Source organism: Barbus barbus (assembly GCF_936440315.1).
Source record: "Barbus barbus genome assembly, chromosome: 7".
NCBI lineage: Eukaryota > Metazoa > Chordata > Actinopteri > Cypriniformes > Cyprinidae > Barbus > Barbus barbus.
The window spans coordinates 15,959,472-15,981,770 of NC_136735.1; the positions used below are offsets into that span (position 1 = coordinate 15,959,472).

At 36.7% G+C, this 22,299-nt stretch overlaps 2 protein-coding genes across 3 annotated transcripts; one reads left to right on the forward strand and one right to left on the reverse strand.

The window, feature by feature from the left end:
- The first annotated feature begins 16 nt into the window (after positions 1-16).
- On the forward strand, positions 17-10,973 carry LOC306872487 (protein arginine N-methyltransferase 9-like). Of its 2 annotated transcripts, none has more exons than XM_079421061.1 (13): positions 17-218; positions 707-909; positions 1,088-1,236; positions 1,454-1,690; positions 1,797-1,964; positions 2,602-2,704; positions 3,267-3,376; positions 3,530-3,722; positions 5,481-5,664; positions 6,810-7,488; positions 7,715-7,868; positions 9,203-9,325; positions 9,815-10,973. In XM_079421061.1, the coding sequence occupies exons 2-13, from the start codon at positions 712-714 to the stop codon at positions 10,088-10,090; spliced, it is 2,574 nt and encodes an 857-aa protein (XP_079277187.1). In that variant the 5' UTR covers positions 17-218; positions 707-711; the 3' UTR covers positions 10,091-10,973. The 2 variants fall into 2 exon arrangements, with proteins under 2 accessions (XP_079277187.1, XP_079277188.1); XM_079421062.1 differs by having other exon boundaries at positions 19-218; positions 692-909; positions 9,815-10,952.
- LOC306872489 (transmembrane protein 184C-like) lies at positions 10,570-21,440 on the reverse strand. The gene is made up of 10 exons (XM_079421064.1): positions 20,971-21,440; positions 19,848-19,978; positions 19,709-19,745; positions 19,210-19,415; positions 18,587-18,661; positions 13,834-13,927; positions 13,367-13,479; positions 12,694-12,793; positions 12,332-12,503; positions 10,570-12,072 (listed from the first exon to the last, which is right to left on the reverse strand). The coding sequence occupies exons 1-10, from the start codon at positions 21,085-21,087 to the stop codon at positions 11,774-11,776; spliced, it is 1,344 nt and encodes a 447-aa protein (XP_079277190.1). The 5' UTR covers positions 21,088-21,440; the 3' UTR covers positions 10,570-11,773.
- Between the last annotated feature and the right edge of the window lie 859 nt (positions 21,441-22,299).

A 22,299-nucleotide genomic window follows, 5' to 3' on the forward strand; every position in this document is an offset into this window, starting at 1 on the left:
AGAGCGGATGTTGTTTCCGACCGTCTGATTCTGCAGAGCGGACCTGCAGCACCGGAGCAGAGCTGCTCTGAAGTAGCTCATACATATAGAGATAAAACTACATGAAACGTGTTTAAATCGCAGTTTGTGATTTAATGACAGCGGCAGGCTGGAGTCTTCAGGGAAATTGATAAAAAATAAAATACAGTCCAGCGATCTCAGCTAGCAAACCTGAGAAGGTAAAAAAACCATAAATCCAAAAACCAAATGATGCTGAAATTGTTAAATTAAATTATAAATTATGCATGTTAAATAGCAGCATATAATTATTCTGGTTGCTTATTTCTGTCGAGGAAAACTATGTAATGTTCACTTATGTTATTATGATATATGAAAATTTACCATATCACGTTTGCTATATGTAACTTACTGCACCAAAATTTTAACTAACAGCTTTGGTGGATTATATATTACGTATTAGGCATTTTATACTTGATTATCATTACATGAATAAATATAGCTACTAGCTCCAAACATCCAGTATATTTAAATCAACTGAAATAAACTGAAACGTGTTACATTTCACACTAAGTCATTTGTATGCTTATATCTGACAATGATGGAAATATATATAAAAAAAAAATTCCCAGAAGCATTCCTTGTCTGTCGTTCAATTTATTCAATTTTAGGTAATGATCCAGTATATGATCAGTTCTGTCATTCACAGAAAACATGCCTAATGCCACTACAAGACCAAAGAGGACGAGGCGGCATAGACGAGCTCAGAGAGAAGATGCCGTGAGAAATGAGCTGGTGTCAAGATCACTGGAAAGCGCTCAGCAGTGTCTGTTCAGTCAGGACTACGGCACTGCTTTTGTTCACTACCTGTTGGCACTAAACCTTGCTCCCGCTCTAAAAGACTTTGCAAATGTAAGCTTGTTTTTTTTTTTGTTTTTTTTTCCCACAATGCTTCCTTGATGTTTTAGTCTCTCTGCCTGACCAGTCTGTTTACTGTAACAGTGTGTGGTGGTGAAATTATGTATCTAAAGTTGAAAAAGCTTCAGAACCTTATTGTAAGGCCAGTAAATATGTGTTTTTGTATTTGTAGGAATCCTTTAGATTTACTCTGTTTAAATGGGCTGAAGAGCTGGACTCTCTTGGACGTATCCAGGACCTCTTTAATTGCTATGAACAAGCTATGGAGTTGTTTCCAGTGGATGAGGTTATAGTGAACAGCATGGGAGAGCATCTCTTCAGGTTTTTATTTGTTTATTATTATTGTTGTTGTTGTTGCTAATAATTATATTATTATAGTGGTTTAGTGTTTGTAAAGTACCCAGGTTTTTTTAGGAGTCTTTAGTGAATAGGCAAAAATAACAATATAATGTCTTTAATTAAAAACAACAACAACACATACTGACCCCAAACTGTGTTGCACATTTAACTCCGAGTCAACCTGTTTCTTTTGTTACAGAATGGGGTTTCGGGATGAAGCTGCTGGGCATTTTTACAAAGCCCTTAAACTCCGACCAGACTTCCCAGAGGCAAAGGAAAACTTTTACCGTGTTGCCAACTGGTTGGTGGAACGCTGGCACTTCTTAATGCTCAATGACCATGGGCGGAACCACAAGTACCAGCTGGCTATTAAGAAAGCTGTTGAGGGAGGATGTAGCTCTGTTCTGGATATTGGAACTGGGACAGGCATCCTCGGGTGAGATTTTTCAGAAACCCGTTACATAACATTGTTATTTAACAAATGTCTCCTTCAACTGATATACAGTTGAGTTTGTTTTAATGCTTTTTATTTGGCATGTTAGTATGTGTGCAAAGATGGCAGGTGCTGCTGAGGTCTATGCCTGTGAGCTGTCAAAGACAATGTATGAGCTGGCATGTGAGGTTCTCTCAGCCAATGGGATGGCAGATAGCATCAAGATTGTTCACCTGAAGTCTCTAGATATGAACATTCCAAAAGACATTCCAAAGAGGTAAATAATTCTTTATATAGTAACAAGATTCAAATTAACATAGTTTAAATTTTTTTATGATATAATATGAAATAATTTACACTACCATTTAAAAAGTTGGGACGCCAGTAGCATTTTTTAATGTCTCATCAAGATTGCATTTGTTCGATCAAAATATACAGTAAAAACAGTGATATTGTGAAATATTATTAGAAATTCAAAGTTACTGTTTTCTATTTTAATAAATGATATCATTTATTACAGTGATGGTAAAGCTGAGTTTTCAGCAGCCGTTACTTCAGTCTTCACATGATCGTCACATGATCCCTCAAACATTATTCCAATATGCTGATTTGCTGAGCATTAAGAAACATTTCTTATTATTATCAGTGTTGAAACCAGTTGTTACTTATCATTTTTGTAGAAACTGTGCTAATTTTTTTTTTTATTATTTCATCAATAGAAAGAACAACAATAATATATTTTCCCCCAATTTAATTTGTCTTTTTTAAATAAAAGTATTAATTTCTTTCTTTTTTCAATCACACTGACCCAAACCTTAAAATATCATATTATTTGTAAAGAAATATTGATTTCAAAAATATCTTAAGGGAGTTTAAATTGCAGATGTTTTCCTAAATTTGTGTTGATTCTTCAGAGTGTCACTGGTTGTAACAGAGACGGTAGATGCAGGGCTGTTTGGTGAGGGCATCCTTGAGACGCTGATCCATGCATGGAAGCACCTACTTTTACCTCCACCTGTAAGTCGCTTTCTGAATGATTCAGTATGTGTATGCGGCATTGAGTGCCCTGATCAGCAAACCTACAGTGAGGTCACGTGATGCCACAAATTCAACTCTGATTATAGTGTAATCCTTTTATACAAATGGTTTTATCCTGTCTGATCCGATGTTTATCCGGCCGTGGTCAGTGACTAAGAGATTTTTGTCTCTGAAAATGTCAACTTGTCTTGCACCAACGTTAATAGCATGCTTGGCAAAAGATTACATACTTTGCCGTACTACAACCAGATCCTTTCTTCTAAATCCTTACTTAAAATATTCTAAGCTTTTTCCCATATCAGTGTCAGAGAGTAGCCTCAAGTTATATACATTTTTGGACAACAGGGACGCCTAGTGGCTGAGATGCATATAAATGTTGGTGAATGAGTTCTAAAGTCATTTTTAGAAAATATGTTAACAGCAGTAGATGGCTAGACAGTATACAGTTGTATAAAGCTGCTATAAATGAATATATTTCAGTCCTTTCTAACTAATGCTTCCAAGTCTTTCACAACAATTGATTATTAAATAATTTCAACAGAACACTCAACAACCGTTGTCCAGTCCCTCACAAACGGGCCGGGTAATACCTGCTGGTGCAACTGTGTTTGGAGTTGCTGTTCAGTGCCGTGAGATCCGTAGACATCACAGGTGAGAGACCAGAGCTGCTTATGTGTGAGTGACACATTGATAAAGATCGTATTACACTTCTCTTTAAACAGTTAACAAGCAGTCTCTGGAGTATGATCTTAGAAAGATTAGAGTGAACATTTAGTGATTGAATTACTAATTAACCTTCTGCAGGCTGTGTGCGTCTTCAGTTGGAGGCTTGGATCTGTCTGCAGTAGGACAGATCTATAGTCCTGTTAGCTGTCTGGCTGATACTGAGGACAGCACTGAGCCCTACACCACTGAAAGACTGAGCCGCCTGCGTGGAGGATACATTCAGCTCACACAACCTTTCACAACTCTGGACATAGACTTCAACAATGTGCAGGTATAGAACTCAGTGTAATATAAAGCTGAGTGTTGAAATAAAAGTGTCTCTCTTTTGATAATGCAACAAGTCAATTGATCAAAAGCGACAGTAAAGACATTTATAATGTTAAAAAAGATTGCTGTTATTTTGAACTTTCTGTTCATCCTGAAACAAAAAATGTTGTCTGTCTGTTGTCAACATTGATAACTATGTGTTTTGAGCACCAAATCAGCATATTAAAATGTTTTCTAAAGCATCATGCAACACTGAAAAAAGACTGGAGTAATGGCTGCTGAAAGTTCAGCTCTGTCATTACAGGAATAACTTACATTTTAAAATATATTAAATTGTAATAATAAATGTCTTTTTAAATTGTAGGCAAGGCAAGTTTATTTATATAGCACATTTCATACACAGTGGTAATTCAAAGTGCTTTACATAAAAGAAAGTGAAATAGACATTAAAAATCAATAAAAACATAGAAAAAAAGAATAAAAACAAGGAATTTTAAAATGATATAGAAATTGATTTAAAATAAATTTAAAGAAAATGATTATACTTCAAATTCATTGCAGTCAGTTCGGACAAATAGCACAGTGCTCATTCAACAAATGCACAGTTAAACAGATGAGTTTTGAGTCTTGATTTAAATGTGGCTAATGTTTTAGCACATCTGATCTCTTCTGGAAGCTGGTTCCAACTGCGGGCCGCATAATAGCTAAAAGCAGACTCCCCTTGTTTTGTGTGAACCCTTGGTATTTCTAACTGACTCGATCCTAATGATCTGAGTGGTCTGTTCGGTTTATATTCAGTGAGCATATCAGCAATATATTTAGGTCATGGGCCATTGAGTGACTTATAAACAATTAAAAGTACTTTAAAATCAATCCTAAATGTAACTGGAAGCCAGTGTAAGGACCTGAGGACTGGTGTGATATGCTCAGATTTTCTGGTTCTAGTCAGAATCCTGGCAGCAGCATTCTGGATGAGCTGCAGCTGTCTAATGGTCTTCTTGGGAAGGCCGGTGAGGAGACCATTACAGTAATCCACCCTGCTGGTGATAAAGGCATGAACAAGTTTCTCCAAGTCTTGACTGGAAACAAAACATCTAATTCTTGCAAAGTTTTTGAGATGATAGTATGCTGATTTAGTTACTGCTTTGACATGACTACTGAAACTAAGGTCTGTCTCCAGAATCACCCCAAGATTTCTGACTTGATTTTTAGTTGTTTGACCCCTAGAGTCAAGGTATGCATTCACCTTGAGAACTTCATCTTTGTTTCCAAATGCAATGACTTCAGTTTTCTCCTTGTTTAACTGAAGGAAGTTCTGGCACATCCAAATGTTAATTTCATCAATGCATTGGCAGTGGGAGTCAATGGGGCTGTAGTCATTTGGAGATAAGGCTAGGTAAATCTGGGTATCATCAGCATAGCTGTGATAGGCAATTTGGTTCTTCCTCATTATCTGACTTAGTGGGAGCATATACAGGCTAAACAAGAGCGGTGCAAGAATTGAGCCTTGTGGGACTCCACATGTCATTGTAACAATATATCATAATATTATTTATCTTACTACATTTTTGATCCTGTAAATTCACATTGGGTAAGTGTAAGAGACACAAACATTTACAAATCTGACCCCCATCTTTGGATTGTGTATAGTCTAATAGAGACATACAGTGAACATGGGGCAGATGGGAGAGAAACAACACAACTGAAATACCTAAAGTGGCTCGGTTGCAGAAAGTGGTATTAAGCATTCTTTGTGTTGCAGGAGCTGGAGGGTCTTTGCTCCAGAGAGGTGACGCAGCTGCAACTGCGTGTGACTCAGGAGGGTGTTCTTGATGCTCTGGCCGTATGGTTTCAGCTACACCTCGACCAGGACAACCACCTGTCCACTGGCCCACACGAAGACACATGCTGGGAGCAGGCCATCTATCCAATACAGAGTCCATTCAGTAAGAGCTACTGTATATTAATGTAAAAATATAGAGAATAAGAAGTATAAAGTTGACCATGACTCTAGAAAAGTGGTTCTCAAATGGGGGCCTCAGCAAATTTCCAAAATGCCTTGAAGTAGGCATGAAATGGGATTGTGGTCTTTTCTTTTTTATTGTGACATATAACCGAGTTAAATGACTTTTTGAATGAGAAAAAATGTAGGGTGGGACCTGATTTTGTCCATCAGAGCATGTGTTGTTGTCGGAAGGTGGTGAAGATGTTTTTGATTAAAGATTATGAGGGCACGTGAATTTAAAAAAATATTTAAAGAAACAATGTGTGCACAGATAAATATAATATTCATTAATCATATACAGTATCAACTGAAAACGTAATGCAAATTAATTAGTTAAACCTTGAACTCTGAGGAATGTTGAACATTCAGCTCTTAAAACATCTGGAATACAGAAAATTAATTATTTAAATTTTAATTATACTTATATAGTTTATCATACCGACACTCCAAATTTATATATGGGGCTTCTAAATATTTTTTGTGGACAATGGTGGGAGTTGGAATAAAAGAAGTTGTCAGAATATCAGAAGCCATCTCTTAGGAGAAGAACAGGAAGTAGTCTCACAAACTTCACATTCGCATCAATAGCGGCTTTGGCTGGTCTCACAGGCTCGTTTTAAAGCAGTTTTGACCAGTAAATCAGCTGGGTTTAGCTGGTTTTTAATTTTTTATTTATGTTTTGCTAAATCAGCTGGTTTTAGATGGTTTTTAGCTGTTTCTTTTTAATACAATCAGCTGGATTTAGCTGTTTTTATTATTAAATCACCTGGTTTTGCTTTTAGCTGTTTTTTAGCTGGATTTTTCATTCATGCATGCTAATCCTAAAAACTTGATAGCAACATGCTAACAATATGCTTGTCATGCTAGCATCATGCTACGCATGCTAAAACATGCTAGCAACATTCTAATTGTTAGAAAAATGCTGAGAACTTATGTTACAAACATGTTAGCAAAATGCTAACGACATGCTAATCGTGCGCGTGTATTGAATATGCATCATTTGAGGTTGTGTGAAGACAATTAAGGTTTAGCTACAGCCAGTTTAACAGTAATAATTAATTGACTTTAACTCATGTCATCCCTCAGACACTGTGAAATGTGGTGATGAAGTACTGGTGGAAGTTTCCTGTAAGGACTCTTATCTCAGGCTATGCTGCACTGCTATCATAAGAGATGGACACACATTCCATATGGACAATGTAACTCCCAAGATCCTCACTGCAAACCCTGAGGCTGAGCTGTGCAGTGCTCTGGCTGGCCTTCAAACCAACCAGGAGAAACCATCTTGTGCTTTTATGCTGGAGTCGGCAGAGATCGCCCTCCTCAATAACACAGCGTATCATAACAGCTTCCAGAGGGCCATGAGCAAACTTTTGGTTTCTCTTAAGTCAACTAGGTCACAACAATCAGACACAGGACTCGATCCGATCTACGTGCTCGATGTCTCCGAGGGCTTTTCTGTGCTCTCCTTGATGGCAGCCCAGTTAGGCTTTGATTCAAGTGAAGACAAACCGATCAGCCCTGTATTGGTTCAAGCCTACAGTTCAGTGGAGAAAGAGCATCACCAGACTATGCTGAGACTGCTGGCCAAAGGAAACTGTGTGCTCGAAAGCGCACTGGAGTTCTGGTTAAGTCACGTGGAGGATGATTCGGCGGTTCTCCAACGGCCAACAACCGAGAAGCTCTGGAGCGCCATCATACTTGACTGCATAGAGATCTGTGGCCTTATTAGACAGAAACTTCTGGAGAAAGCAACGTTAGCTAGGTAAGAGTTTAAATCAGTGCTCACCAAACTTGTTCCTGGAGGGCCGGTGGCCTGCAGAGTTCAGCTCCAACCCTAATCAAACACACCTGAACCAGCTAATCAAGGTCTTGCTTGGTATATAAGAAAATTCAGGACAGAGGGTGGTGACTCCTGGTTTAAATCATAGTGTGGTTAGTTCTTTTTTGTTTGGGTGTGTAAACAGTAGTTTTTGTTGTGCACATTTCAGGTGTTTGTTGGAGGACGGTGGGCAGATTTTTCCAGAGCGCATTGTGATCCATGGGATGCTTGTTGAGTCTGACACGCTGCTTCAGGAAAGCGCTGTTCAGGGAACAGAGCCGACTCTCGGGTTCAACATTGCACCATTCATCAATCAATTCACAGTATGTTTGGTTCTGTCAATACTGTGCTTACTCTTTATCTCTTGTCCTCGTGTGTAAGCTCTCATATTTGCTCAGGATCGTTCTCTGGTATCTTGAGGTTCAATGTAGTATAGGCTTTGTTAACACTGCACCTAAATCTAATTTACAAACCAAATCTATATATCTGCGTTGGTTGCCATAATAATTTGCAAGTGCTTTATTTAAAAAGTGAAAGTTTTGGAGTGCACGAAATTACTTTTTTTTTTTTTTTTTTTTCACATTTACACGTGCTTTGTCCCAAAACTGCTCACTTGTTCACTGCTTCACAATTTACTACATTCAAATACCACAAAGTTCATTATATGTGGAAATAGCAAGAAAAAAAAAGAAAAATCATATTTTAATCCTGTTCAAACCATACAAATGTTAAAATATTTGATTTATAGTACACTACCATTCAAAAGTTTTTTATAAATAAATAACATTATATAAAAAAAATTAATGGAAAAAAATAAATATGTAAATGCATTTAAAATAACATAATAAAAATCAATACTTTAACTAAGAATACATTTAATTGTTCAAAAGTGACTGAAGTCTTTGAAGTGAAGTTTTATATATATATATATATATCACAGTTTTCACCAAAATATTAAGCAGCACAACTGTTATCAACGTTGATGATAATAATAATTGTCTGCTGAGCAGCTAATCGGTATATTAGAGTGATTTCTGAAAGATCGTGTGACAAAGATGTAATGATGCTGAATATTCAGCTTTGCCACCACAGGAATAAATTACATTTTAAAATATATTAAAATAGATAACAGCTATTTTAAATTGAAATATTTCACAATATTGCGGTTTTCGCTATTTTTGATCATAAATACTTTTCAGTGTGTCTGGTCTAAACAAAACTCTACTCTTCTGTAATCAGAGTGGCTTTTTAGCCTTTTTGTGTAAACATGATTGTTTGGCTTTTAGTTTGTTTTTACAAGACTCAACTTTGAACTGAGAACTTGAGTGCACATTGTGCTTCAAATTCCAAAACGGGGTGCTTGCTGCTTTTTAGGACCTGAATCTCAGTGTATGTTCCATTCAGCACCTTGGGGCTCAAAATGTCCAAAAACAGCTCTGCTATGTGTTTAATGCTTTATACAGTATTGTCAAATGCCACACATCCTAACAGAAAGAGTTGGAGAGATACCGTGGATTATCAGCTTATCAAAGATCAGATTTTCCATTTCATGCACTGAGAGAAATGTAATGCATAATATTTTCTGTGGTTTCTGCAAATTACAGTGTTTAAAGAATAAAATAAAATAATAAAACTGTAATGTTTTTTCTTCTCTTAGGTACCGGTTCATGTGTTTTTGGACCTGTCTACACTTGAATGTACATATCTTAGTGAACCAGTAGAACTCTTCGCCCTGGACCTCATGAACAGCACTGCCAATTACACAGACAAAGAAGTCAAAGTGAGTTTTAGGTTTTGGTTCTTTGGGCTTCTCTCTCTCTGTCTGTGTTGTTATTGTTCAAATAGTTTTTGTTAATTGAAATAAGTCTTTACACATAGCTGGGTAGATTACTTATAAATTGTAATCCATCACCGATTCCAAATTACATGACAAAAATCGTAGTAACGTAATCCATTACATTACATTACACATTTTATATAATATATTATTAGATGGAAAAACGAAAAATAGAGATGTTGCCTTACTAAAGTGGTTAAAACTGAAATAAAAATAAACCAAGCCAAAGTGTCTTTATTCTATAGTCTTTGATTAAGCAAAGTTTATCAACTTAAAATGAAAATTGAAAATTCTAAAAACTATACAAACATTCAAAAACAAACAATTTTACATTTGTTTTGTTTAATTTTAAATTGTTTTAAGTTATTTTAAAGCCCACTAGTAGCCCCATGACTGTCTATTAAATTGCCTTTTGTTTTGTGCATTTTGCAGGTGCGGGTCAACACCTCAGGCAAGTTGACTGCCATTCCCTTCTGGTACCAGATCCATCTGGACTCTGAGCAGAGCGTCAGCACCTTCAGTGAGGACTCTCACTGGAAGCAGGCGGCGGTGGTCCTCCAGCAGCCCCTGACGGTCAGCAGAGGAGAATGGGTCAAGCTCCGCATCCAGTTCCATAAGAGCAGCATCTCTATTACAGCTGTTAAAGAAGAAGGGTTGGGGGCTGATGATGTTATCAGGGAGGCGGAGCTTGTAACCAGTGACTCATGATGTGGGAGGGATCTCCTGTATTGATATAACACACTCCAGAATCAGTGAATTGCTGCTAATGGGCAATTATTTAATTGCTGTATGGTAAACAAAGTTATTATTTTTAAGAACAAGCACACATTTTACATTAAGAAAATTTCACCATGACTGTGTGTGGCTTGATGCTTCTTATAGGTATAATTAAAGGAACAGTTTGCCCAAAAATGGAAACGTGCTGAAAATTAACTCATCCTCAGGCCATGCAAGACGCAGATAAGTTTGTTTCTTAATGGGAACAAATTTAGAGAAATGTATTATTACATCACTTACTCACCAATGGATCCTCTGCATTGGACTGAGGATAAGCATTTTTTCTTTGCACAGTGGAAGGCAATGGTAACGTCATACTTGGAATGGCATGAGAGTGAGTAAATGACGATTTCAAGGTGAACTATGCCTTTGAACTTCGATGGAAGGCAATTAAGCAGAAATACTCAATAGACATTTCCATGTGAAGTTTAATGATTCGTGACAACCACTGTTAGATAAGGCAATACAACAGCTGTACAAACCATTGCAGAAGATGCATCTCTCTGAAAGGATCAGAGACACACATGACAGTTCATAAAATCAAAGAAATGGGAATATTTCCCACAGGTCCACATCTGTAATGATAACAATCTGCCCTTACTGTTATACTATATCTGACATTTATATCTCATTTGCAGCTGATGTTAAAAACTGACAGATCTTTGAAACCATTAACAAAACTCCCAAAAAAATCTTAAGACAACTTTGGCTGATATTTAGACATTGCATCATTTCCCGAGGTGAATGTAAAGCCTTCTAAATTTTCAATAATTAATTAAATTGTTTTTAACCTAATTTTCTTTGTCAAATTATTAAAATAACCAAAAAAACTTGAAGGAAAAAAGAAACACCACTAACATATGCATTTTTATGTGTTGACAATCACATGAAGCTGATCTGAAGGCAAGCAGTCCAGGAGGGGTTGCAAAGCTCTGAAGCAAATTAAGCAGAAATATGGGTGCTTCAGTATTTTGTGCTTTAGAGCCAATGTTCAAACTGTAGTTGCTTTACCACATGCATATATTCTGCTGAGAGGAAATGTTGCAAATCTCCATAGCATCCTGGCAATGATCAAGGTGCTGCTCCATGGAAGAAAAAAAAAAACCTTAAAACACTTAAAACATATTACTTAAAATGTATTTGCATTCACAGATAAAAATGTGCAAGTGACATGATAATGACACAGAAAAAAAACCTGAAATGAGTTGATAAAATCTAGGAGTATGTCAATGACATTTCGAAGTAGCATTATCAATCCCTAGTGTTTCTTAGAATAAAAACATTCATAAAGCTGTCTTAAATGAACCATTATCTGATGATGTGAAAAATTAAAACTGGTATTGGAGAATTACTGTGCTTGGCTCTAAGGTCAGTTTATAATTTGGTCATGTTTTCAGCAAAACAATGTCAAACAGAGATAAAAAAGGAGGACCACCACTACCCAAGTCCTTCGTGTGTGTTCTTGCTACCAAAGCTTCAACGAGCCTCTATGAACACCCATTAACTACAAGTATGAATAGTTACCAGAATTAACGGCGGCTGCATATATTAGAAACGGTAGTTAATGCACATATCGATGTGCCTTAACTATTTGGTAGCTGAAGCTCAGTGATGTTAAGTGATTGCTGCATAGTCTGAGCCTTGTTGATCTGTATGATCGCCAGATATCACAGCAGGCGTGATATCATCCACATCTCCATCCCATGGTATGCTGCCAAGGTTGGCAGGTGCAGAGATGGAGTGGGGGGTTACGGTGTGGCCCATGCCCTGGTAACGGCCCTTAGGGGATGGAGGGGTGGAAGACGATTCAACGCCTGGATCCTGAGAATCAGCTGACAGCAGTCCTGTGTTCTCGTCCTGGGAAACCTCTTCACCGAAATATGTTTTCCTTGGCCGACCCATGACAGTTCTCCCTGAATGAAAAAAAAAAACAAAGCAAGCACATAGATATGATGAATAACTGTTTGAAATAGGGCTGGGTACTGACAGATTTCACAAGCTGATTCCTGTTCAGGAAATACTCAGTTTATGAATATAAGATGCAAAAAACCTAGACTAGTATTACTAGTAGACCTCTGAAGGGGATATGACTGCTTTTTTTGTAAGAATCCAAAAAAGATCTTAGATCCTCAGACCATTCACCGCCAATAAGAAAAGACTGTCGTGACTCACCGACATTGCGCACTTGTTCCGAGATGTCAGCCCGTATATCTGAGACATCCCACATGGCCAGGAAGGAATCAAAGCAAGAACCTTCCTCTGCTTCCTGTATGTAGGGCTTGTAAGTGAAGCTGAAGTGATGGGCAATGGCTGCCAAAAACATTTCCACACAGATGATAAAGTCCTGTGAGAACACAGAAAAACAGACCTTTAATCTTAAGGTTACTTCCTCTTGTGCAACCAGAAGTTCCTTAACGGTGCTGCATTAACAATGGTGTACATGGTAAGCCAGTCAAAGATATAAGAACAATATTAGGAGCATTTTAAACTGGTGTCATTTAACATTTAAATTGAGTTTAATGTTGATATCAAACCTGTAGTCCAGTGGCTACAGCCTCCACATTGTCCCACTCCCAGGTGTGCGACTCTGAGATCACACCAACCTTCACTAAAAGTGCAATGACCACGGCTTGCCTACGACAGATAAAAGAACTGAATTAAAACATTACAGGGTGGCAAAATTATCATACAAAATGACTTGATTAAAAAAGGTTTTGGGAATCATTATAATAATTTTTTATTTGAATATAAAATCATAAAATAATAATTATATAGTACTGTATATTACGATATAATGATACAATGTCTATTTTATAAATACTTGAATCTTTGATTATTTAGATTACATTTGATTCTTTTTTTCTATAAAATTAGTTCAATGTGTCCACATTTTACTTCTTTTTTTAATATTTGATTTTTCTCTTATTTAAACATTAATTTCAAAATGAGAAATTACTATTATTATTTTTTTAACAAAACATTTGATTCTAGGGTGAAACATAACCTGGTGGTGCTTTTAAAAGGCTTCATGCAATTTTCTCATAAATTTATATAGATTATTATAATTCTGATCAATTATGGACTCTAGATGTACCATCCTGATACTATATAGTGTATTCTAGAAAATTGCCCTGCAAGATGGGAACTAAACTTGATCAGAAGCAGATCCGAATTATTACAGTGTGAAATGTGTAGAGAACGGTTTACCAGAATGACGCAAAAACCACCAGCTTGACACAGAGGAATTTGCCCACAGGTTTGATGGGACTCAGCTCTTCTCTCAGAGCCTTGTAGAACAGCACAAGACAGTACATGGCAAACTGAAGAGAGAAAAAGTTCACCATTAGCACATTACCATAAGATCATCAAGTTACCGTTTATCTTGTAGCAACAACAGTGAAAAATTATTGATAGTTCATGCTCCCTAAGCTGTTCACTGTTCATGAGCAGCATAAACACAAATGAGAGGCTGTAAAGACTGGTTTGTTCTATTTCACAACAAATTAATTGGTAAAAACCCACAAAGGTGGCTCTGTAAACAGGGATTTAGTTACATTTTATCTTCTTTTTACTGCTGTCTGCTTCCTGAATGGAACTGCAGACTCACTCCGCTCTCACGACATCAAGATCATGTGACATTCTTGCATAATATTCAGGACAAAACAGGTACTTACAAGCTGAGAGAGATTGTTGACGATAACCAGATACGTCCAGGCATTTTTCGAACTGAAGTTGCCTTCATCATAGACCCCACAAAGTTGACAAATCCTAATTTGGCAGGACAGAAATGATGCAAATCATTGACCATCAGACAAAGCTTTATTCTGAACAGACATGATTATTTTAGGATTACATATAAAAGCAGAGTCTATAATAGAGAGTGTAATTTTAGCACCAGGAAACTTAGTCTTGTGTTTAAGCATCAGAGCACAGACATATTAGTGTCGACTAAAGGGGTTTGTTGATGCACTTTCAAGAACAGAAATTACACTACCAGATGTTTGAGGTCAGCAACACTTTAAAGCAGGGGTGTCAAACTCAGCTCCTGGAGGGCCACAGCCCTGCAGAGTTTAGCTCCAACCCTAATCAAACACACCTGATCCAGATAATCAAGTCCTTCAGGCTTATTTGAAAACTACATGGTATGTGTGTTGGAACAAATCTCTGCAGGAGTTTGACACCCCTGCTTTAAAGAAATTATTTTTTTTTAATAAAGATGCAATAAACTGATCAAAAGTGACAGACACGGCATTTATGATGGCAAATATAATAATAATAATAAGATTGTTAGATACGTTCCTATAAATGTTCTATCCATTAAAGAATCCTAAAAAATGTATCACAGTTTACCAACTGTTTTTAACCTTTGATAATAATGAGAAATGTTTCTTGAGCTCCAAATCAGCATATTAGTATGATTTCTGATTGATCATGTGACACTGAAGACTGGCATAATGGCTGCTGAAAATTCAGCTTTGCCATCACATTAATAAGTAACATTTGAAAATATATTAAAAGCAAAAAAATGAAATCATAATATTAATATTGTAATTTTACCATTCTAAATAGTAATAAATTAAATATTACTATTTGTATTATATTTTAATAAAATTATGGCTGTCGCGATTCGTCGATTTTAGTCGACTAGTCGATTATGAAAAATCGTCGACTTCATTTTGCTGCGTCGACTAACCGGCAAAATACCGGAAGTGGCGCATTTCACGGACGAGAATCCATAAAACACATTTTTAGACTATTTTCCGAGGCTGCATGATATATTAAACCCATTTAAAAATCATAATTAAGGATAATTGTGAATTCACAAACGCTATGATTTAATTAAATAATTATATGCGATGCAGTTCACACAGTATATGGTCTTTAATTATTTACATGCATGTAGATTAAGCACGTGCGTCTCACAGCGGCTCCGTTCACAGTAGATCATTTACATGTGGAGCGTCTCAAACTCCATCTCTGCATGTTGTTGTGAGTTTGGGTTTATTATAACCTTCATCTGGGAACGCCACGCGCGCCATTTCATCTGATTTGTAAGGTAAATAATTTATAAATCTACACAAACACAGGAGAATACATCGCGGTTTCAAAATAAAAGCTCAAACCCTCTGAGTTTACACGTTTCGATGTCCACATTTTCATTTAATTACAGTGGCTGTAGCCTTTCTGTCCTAAAGAAATGGCCAAATATCAAAGATTAAGTGGACATTTGAATTAAAGGGCGCTTGGTCAATATTAGACAAGGATTAGATCGCAGTAAAGTGTAAAATAGTGATGGGTCGTTCTTGAACAATTCGTTCATTTTGAACGAATCTTTAATGTGACTCCGGAAGAACGAGTCGTCTCGGGGAGTGATTCGTTCAGTCGCGCATGCGCATTGCACAGCATTCTCGGGTTTGAGTCGTTCGTTCATCACGTGACAGCCCCATACACTTAACCAATGTAGCCTGAGCCGGAAAGAGAATTGATTAGTTCTTCTATATCGAGTCTCAGGTTTGAGTCGTTCGTTCTTTTGTCAGGTGACGTGACAGTTTTGGACAGAGAAATTAGTTAATTTACAACCTTCCTTACAAACGGGTGCATAGTAATTATTATTATTATTAGACTTATTAGTATTATTATTTACTCTTACAGTTATGTGATGCTTTTCTGGTCTCAAATTATTGCTTTTAATTTCTGTCACATGGTTCTTTTCCATAACACCATGTGGTAAAAAAAGATAATAACGAGTTGGTTAACCTCTTCTTGCACTACACACATATCTGCACAGTTTTGTTTTATTTAACTGGTTTGCACTCTATCTATTCTGCCATGTGCCTTATGCCACTTTATCTCTTTCTTTATTTTTCTACAAACGTCCTCATTTGTATAGTTGTATGTACATATGTTTAAACTGTATTATCTGTATTTGAACGTCTACTGTCAGTGTCTTAAATGTTAACTGTATGCACCAAGGGTCTGAGAGTAACACAATTTCAGTTCTCTGTATGTACATGTGGAAGAATTGACAATAAAGCAGACTTGACTTGTTATGCTTTGTTTTTTTTAGTCTAATCTTCATAAAATACAATACCTTGTTGTATTTATGTCTTTTGAGTTAACCCTTTAGATTGGACTATAGTGTTACTTACTATACTTTTGTAACATATGACACTTTAGACATTAACACTCTGTACACACTCCTGAATTGTTTTTTATTGTTTATTTTTGTGCCAGAAAAAGCTATAGCAAAGAGGATAACTATTCCAAAATGAATTTAAACTATTTAAATAAAAAATACAAGAAAATTTAAATATACTAAAGCCACAGAGCCTTAAAAAACTAAAACAAAATACTGCACAACAAGCTAGGCCTTTTTTAAATAATAAATAAAATAAATAAGCTTTAAAATAAATAAAATGAACAGACCATTTTTATTTCTAGGAAAATGCTTATTATACATATTTTGATAATTTTATGATAATTCTTAAATATGATCCAACATACAAAAAATACAGTTTTACTTTATGGTAGCCTATTTGATATGTACTGATCCGGCAAGTGGTCACGTGACAAAAGAACGAACGACTCAAACCCGAGACTCGATCAAAGAACTAATCAATTCTCTTTCCGGCTCAGGCTGCATTGGTTAAGCGTATGGGGCTGTCACGTGATGAACGAACGACTCAAACCCGAGACTCAATCAAAGACCTAATCAATTCTCTTTCCGGCTCAGGCTGCATTGGTTAAGCGTATGGGGCTGTCACGTGATGAACGAACGACTCAAACCCGAGACTCAATCAAAGAACTAATCAATTCTCTTTCCGGCTCAGGCTGCATTGGTTAAGCGTATGGGGCTGTCACGTGATGAACGAACGACTCAAACCCGAGACTCAATCAAAGACCTAATCAATTCTCTTTCCGGCTCAGGCTGCATTGGTTAAGCGTATGGGGCTGTCACGTGATGAACGAACGACTCAAACCCGAGACTCAATCAAAGAACTAATCAATTCTCTTTCCGGCTCAGGCTGCATTGGTTAAGCGTATGGGGCTGTCACGTGATGAACGAACGACTCAAACCCGAGACTCAATCAAAGACCTAATCAATTCTCTTTCCGGCTCAGGCTGCATTGGTTAAGCTATGGGGCTGTCACGTGATGAACGAACGACTCAAACCCGAACACTTGTCAGATAAGAGGTGGTGCGCTAATCATAGACTAAAGACCCAGGTAAACAATTAAGTAATATTTTCTATTTCTTATAGCATAGTTTGTATTGTTTGTAGTGTGATAAACGTTTGCATAAGTAGTAGATGTGTTTGGAAAGTAACACATAACATTTGAATTATATTTTGCTAAAATGAACGAAATGAACGAAATGACTCGAAAAAAGATTCGTTCATTTTGCTGAACGAGACTCAAAGGTCCGAGTCGGTAAAATGATCCGAACTTCCCATCACTAGTGTAAAATAATCATCAGGCCGTCGGCGCCTCCTGCAGGCCTTTGTTGTTATGTATAATGTACATTAGCTCTATTGTTTAGAATACATTATGTATTTTAACAGTTTTGTTCAATAAAACCATATGATTTCTTGCTTTTGATACTATATTTGAATTAATTATTATTGCATCATTGCTATTATATATGTACTTTAAGTCATTTTAAAAGCTATAGGGCCCTATGAAATTCATTTTTTTATTTTTATTTAAAAAAAAATTAATTAATTGAGTTTTACAGTTTTATCTGTACCAAATTCTGTTTTCCATTATTTTCTGGATTCCATTTTAATTGTTCCATTAAATTTTAATAATAAAAAGAATCTCCAATTAATTGATTTTATATTTAAAGTAGTTTTTCAGAAATACTGCGCATTTACATTTTTCACCGATAAATTCTGGTAAATAATATTTCTGGTAAATACTCCTTCAAAAAGTGTTTTTTGATTATAATTGTATTATTATTAGACTACAACACGTGGATATGTTGTCATTCTCACACTATAATACTGAACTTTGATTTCAGTGATTTGGACTATGAGATGGACACTTGCTTCTTGTACTCTGTTGCACTTCACTTTTGCTTTAAAAAAGGATTTCATAGACATTTGGATTTCATTTGGTTTAATAAAAAGTAAAATTATAGATTTTTTGTGGGAAATTAATCATTTAGATTAATCGATTAATCGAAAAATTAGTCGATAGATTAATTAAAAAAAAAATAGTCGTTAGTGGCAGCCCTAAATAAAATAAATGCAGCCTTGATGAGACTTCTTTCAAAAACATTTAAAAAAAATCAAACAGACCCCGAACATTTGAATGACAGTGTACTGTATATTTAGCGTAAAACCACATAAAAACACACAAAAATGACAAAACTGATAGTAAATGCTTGATTAACCTCTACAACATACACAACATGAATGCCACTTACAAAGCAATGACTGTGGTGACAGGTCTCACAACTGTGTACTGCAGAACCCCCAGTTTACATCTCAGCAAAAGCACTCTGTTAAGAAAGAAAAAAAAACAGTTCAGTAAATGTGCTGTTCTCAATATGAAAACAGAGAAAAGGAGGCCATGAGAAAATGTTGTTGCAGTATAAATAAATGTGTCCTTGGCACTGTATAAAATCAATTAAAGTTAACTTGACAGGCACATACTACTGTTCTCTAAAGCAGTTTTTTAAACACAAACATTTTTTTCCAGTTAAAACGCTGATGGTTTAAATCAACAGACTTTTCACACATTACATTGCCGTCAGCAGCAACCACTAAAAGCAGCCAACAACCTCAAGAAAGTGTTCAATCTGCAAGCAATTTAGAAGAAATCTCTTCCTGCTGTATCTAAACAAAAGACTTCCAATTCCCATCCTCCACTTTAAAGAGGGCTCCAAAGGAGAAGATGGTAAACAGGTAATGGAGGCCCTCAATATAAGAGCCTCAGCCATAACGTCTTGACTTTCTCCTTTAGTAATGCTAACAACAGATACACATTAAATACCAATACCAAATTATGCCACTTTCATATTCTATCTACGTCTGTGCAAACACTCACTCTCCCATGGGCCACGGAGGGCAGCAGCAAAGAGGGGGGAGATGCTTTTGTTGCTCCTGCACCTCCAGCATCAGCACCAGACTGGGATACTGGTTTCCCAAAAAGTTGAGAAGGAAGATCATGAAGTTGTAGATGACATAGGCCTCATAGCACTCTCTACATGTGTCTACATAGATGGCAATGTTGGGATACTTCAATGCAATCCACTGTGAAAACAAAGCATAAAGAAAACTTGCATACAGGCCACAGAAATGTCAAATTACACCAAAAAAAGAGATTGGATACACATGAGTTTGGTCAAGTGAGTCGCTTTTTTGGTCCAACTCATAAAATAACCCAAGTCATGAGCATCTGCAACATCAGGCCTCACATTAACTGATTGTCAAAACAGAAAAAGGCCAGTGTTCAAGTCAAGGATAACTTAATTAGAGGCATCAAAGAAGCTATTTGCGATTCAAATACCAACTTTTAGCTATCATTGTGATCACATGATACTCACACTATCCAGGCTGTATATAGGAACCATCCATAATATTCTGAGGATGAAAAAACAGAGTGAACATGTGAGAAACAGACAAACCAGTCAATTAATATTGCAAAAAAACAGATTGAAAGTAAAGATTTCCATACAACAATACCTGATAATAGGTTTTTGTAGCTCAGGTTGGGTGTAGTGTACTAGATGCTGCAAAATCCCCCACAGTGAGATGGGTATAGTCATGAACACAAATATCCCAGCGATGAACCATGCCTTATTAGGAGTAGTAACCTATGAGATGACAAGGAGAAAACAAATGCCATCAATGTGAACAGTCACTGTCAAAATGATATATACTAACAACAATACACCTCATTTTAACAACAACATAACTATTTAAATACTACGTTTCCCATTTGTGAGCCAAATTTGACTCTCTTATATACTGTGGTGGCCAAAATTATTAGAAAACCATTTTTTAGCCGGTGAAAATACTGGTGTTCTTGGTCAGTTAGGCTATTTCTATCTTTTGCTGTAGTGTGTCAGTAGGAAATATCAGTTTACATTTCCAAACATTCATTACATTAATTATAATAATCCAGTGAGATTTTTGTCTGACAACAGCCAGTGCTCCACACAGAGATCTGATCTGATCATCATCCAGTCTGTCTGGAATGACATGAAGAAACACAACAAACTGAGACAGACTAAAGAAGTTTAGTAGAAGAACTGCGGCAACGTCTCCAAGATGCTTCGAGCAACCTACCTGCAAAGCTACAGTACTGTGAAAAGTTTTAGGCACAAATGCTGTAAAATGAGGATGCTGTCAAAAATAATGTCATAACTAGATTTTCTTCATTAATTAACTAATATTAACTAAATTAAATCAACATTTGGTGTGACCACCCTGTGTGTTTAAAGCAGCTTTCGCCCCAGGTGCACTTGCGCACAGTTTTTCAGGTAGCTTTGCAGGTAAGTCTATAATATTTTTCAGTTGAGTTTTAGTAATTTTGCTGTGTTTAAACATTTTTTTGCCTTATTTTTTGGCACTTCAACATTTTATTTCAGTTAGCTGCCAAGTTTTTCATCTAATATTTATATTCTATTCAAATTTCTAGCTTATTTTTTTAACTACTGTAATAGTTCTAGTTTCAGTTAACAATAACAACATTGATTTGACAGCTGAAAGTTCACTTAAATAGCTAATTTCTTGATATCAGAACAATACAGCTATTATAAAACAAACTGTTACAAATCAGATTAATTATAAAAAGACCTCTGACCCCTGATTTCTGCAGTTCCCATACACACAATGGAAGGACAACCAGGAGCAGCAGAATGTACAGCAGCACCACCAGAGGCCGGATCCACCTCCTCCAGTTCCCGCATGTGCACGGCATCTTTCCTGCTACCGCTGAGCTCTTACATTACACTCCGATTGAGTTTGACACAGAGGCAGCTACAGAGAAAAGCCGAATTAAGTTCTTGGTTTAGATGCATATGATTCGTATAAACACGACTGAGATCTTGATGAATCATGAGTGTTGTTAGCGCAGCTGATTCCTCCCCAGTCCCACAAACATCACTGCATTCAAGAGCCGCGCACGGTCATGTTTTATTATCGTTTAGCAGAAATCATGTTACAGAAACTTTATTGACTTCCAAAATAAAAAGTGAGCGCGAGCGAGAAGTTAATAAACAAAGCTGGTCCGAACTTCCTGTTGATCTTGTCGTCACTGTGGGCTCTTCGCCTGTTTTTTGTGAAACATTTGTAACGTTTAGCGCCACCGCTCGGGTCGGAGAACAGTGGCTGCATCCGAAATCGCCTCCTATACCCTCATTAACTGTTCTTATGATGATATTCCATGCTGATTTATGTTGCCCTTATTTCTACATGTGATATTGTACGTATCCCCCTTGTTAAATTTCGCATATTGTAATGTAATATGTTTTGATTTGCATAAAAAAAAAAAAAAAAACCCTCATTAACTACTCCCTACATTAGTCCACTCATACAGTTCACTTGAAAACGAGTGAGTGAATTCGGACACTGAGTGCACCGGAAGGACTGCCGTTTTTGCATATGATGTATATTACATTATATACATTATGTATAAAACCTAATAGTAAATTTATTAATGGATGATTCAGCTGCGGGCGCCATCTTCTGGCGAGACGCGGGAATTCATTCGGCGCGCGACTCTCGCAGTGCATTCTGGGGATTCTCTAGCCGTTTTTGCGGTGCATTGTGGGATTGAATGAGTGCACTCGAGAACATCCACTTAAAATGGCTTTCCCCTCAAATAGTGCACTATTTGAGGGTATAGTGGGCGATTTCGGATACAGCCAGTATTCACAAACAAAACTTATAAAGGAGGGATGGTGAGTGTTTTAAAACACTTTATTCCGTGGTCTGTCTGAATACTGGATTCTGATTGGCTGGCAGGTGTTGATTAAATTCGTTTAACTGCACAGGTAGTTCCAGGTCAGTTTAATTCCATATTAATGCGCTGCTTTAATTGATGCACACTAACAACAACACACATCACTCACTCGCAGAGAGAGAGAGAGAGTCCTGAGTCATAGTCAGATTGGCTTTCTTCCTAATTATA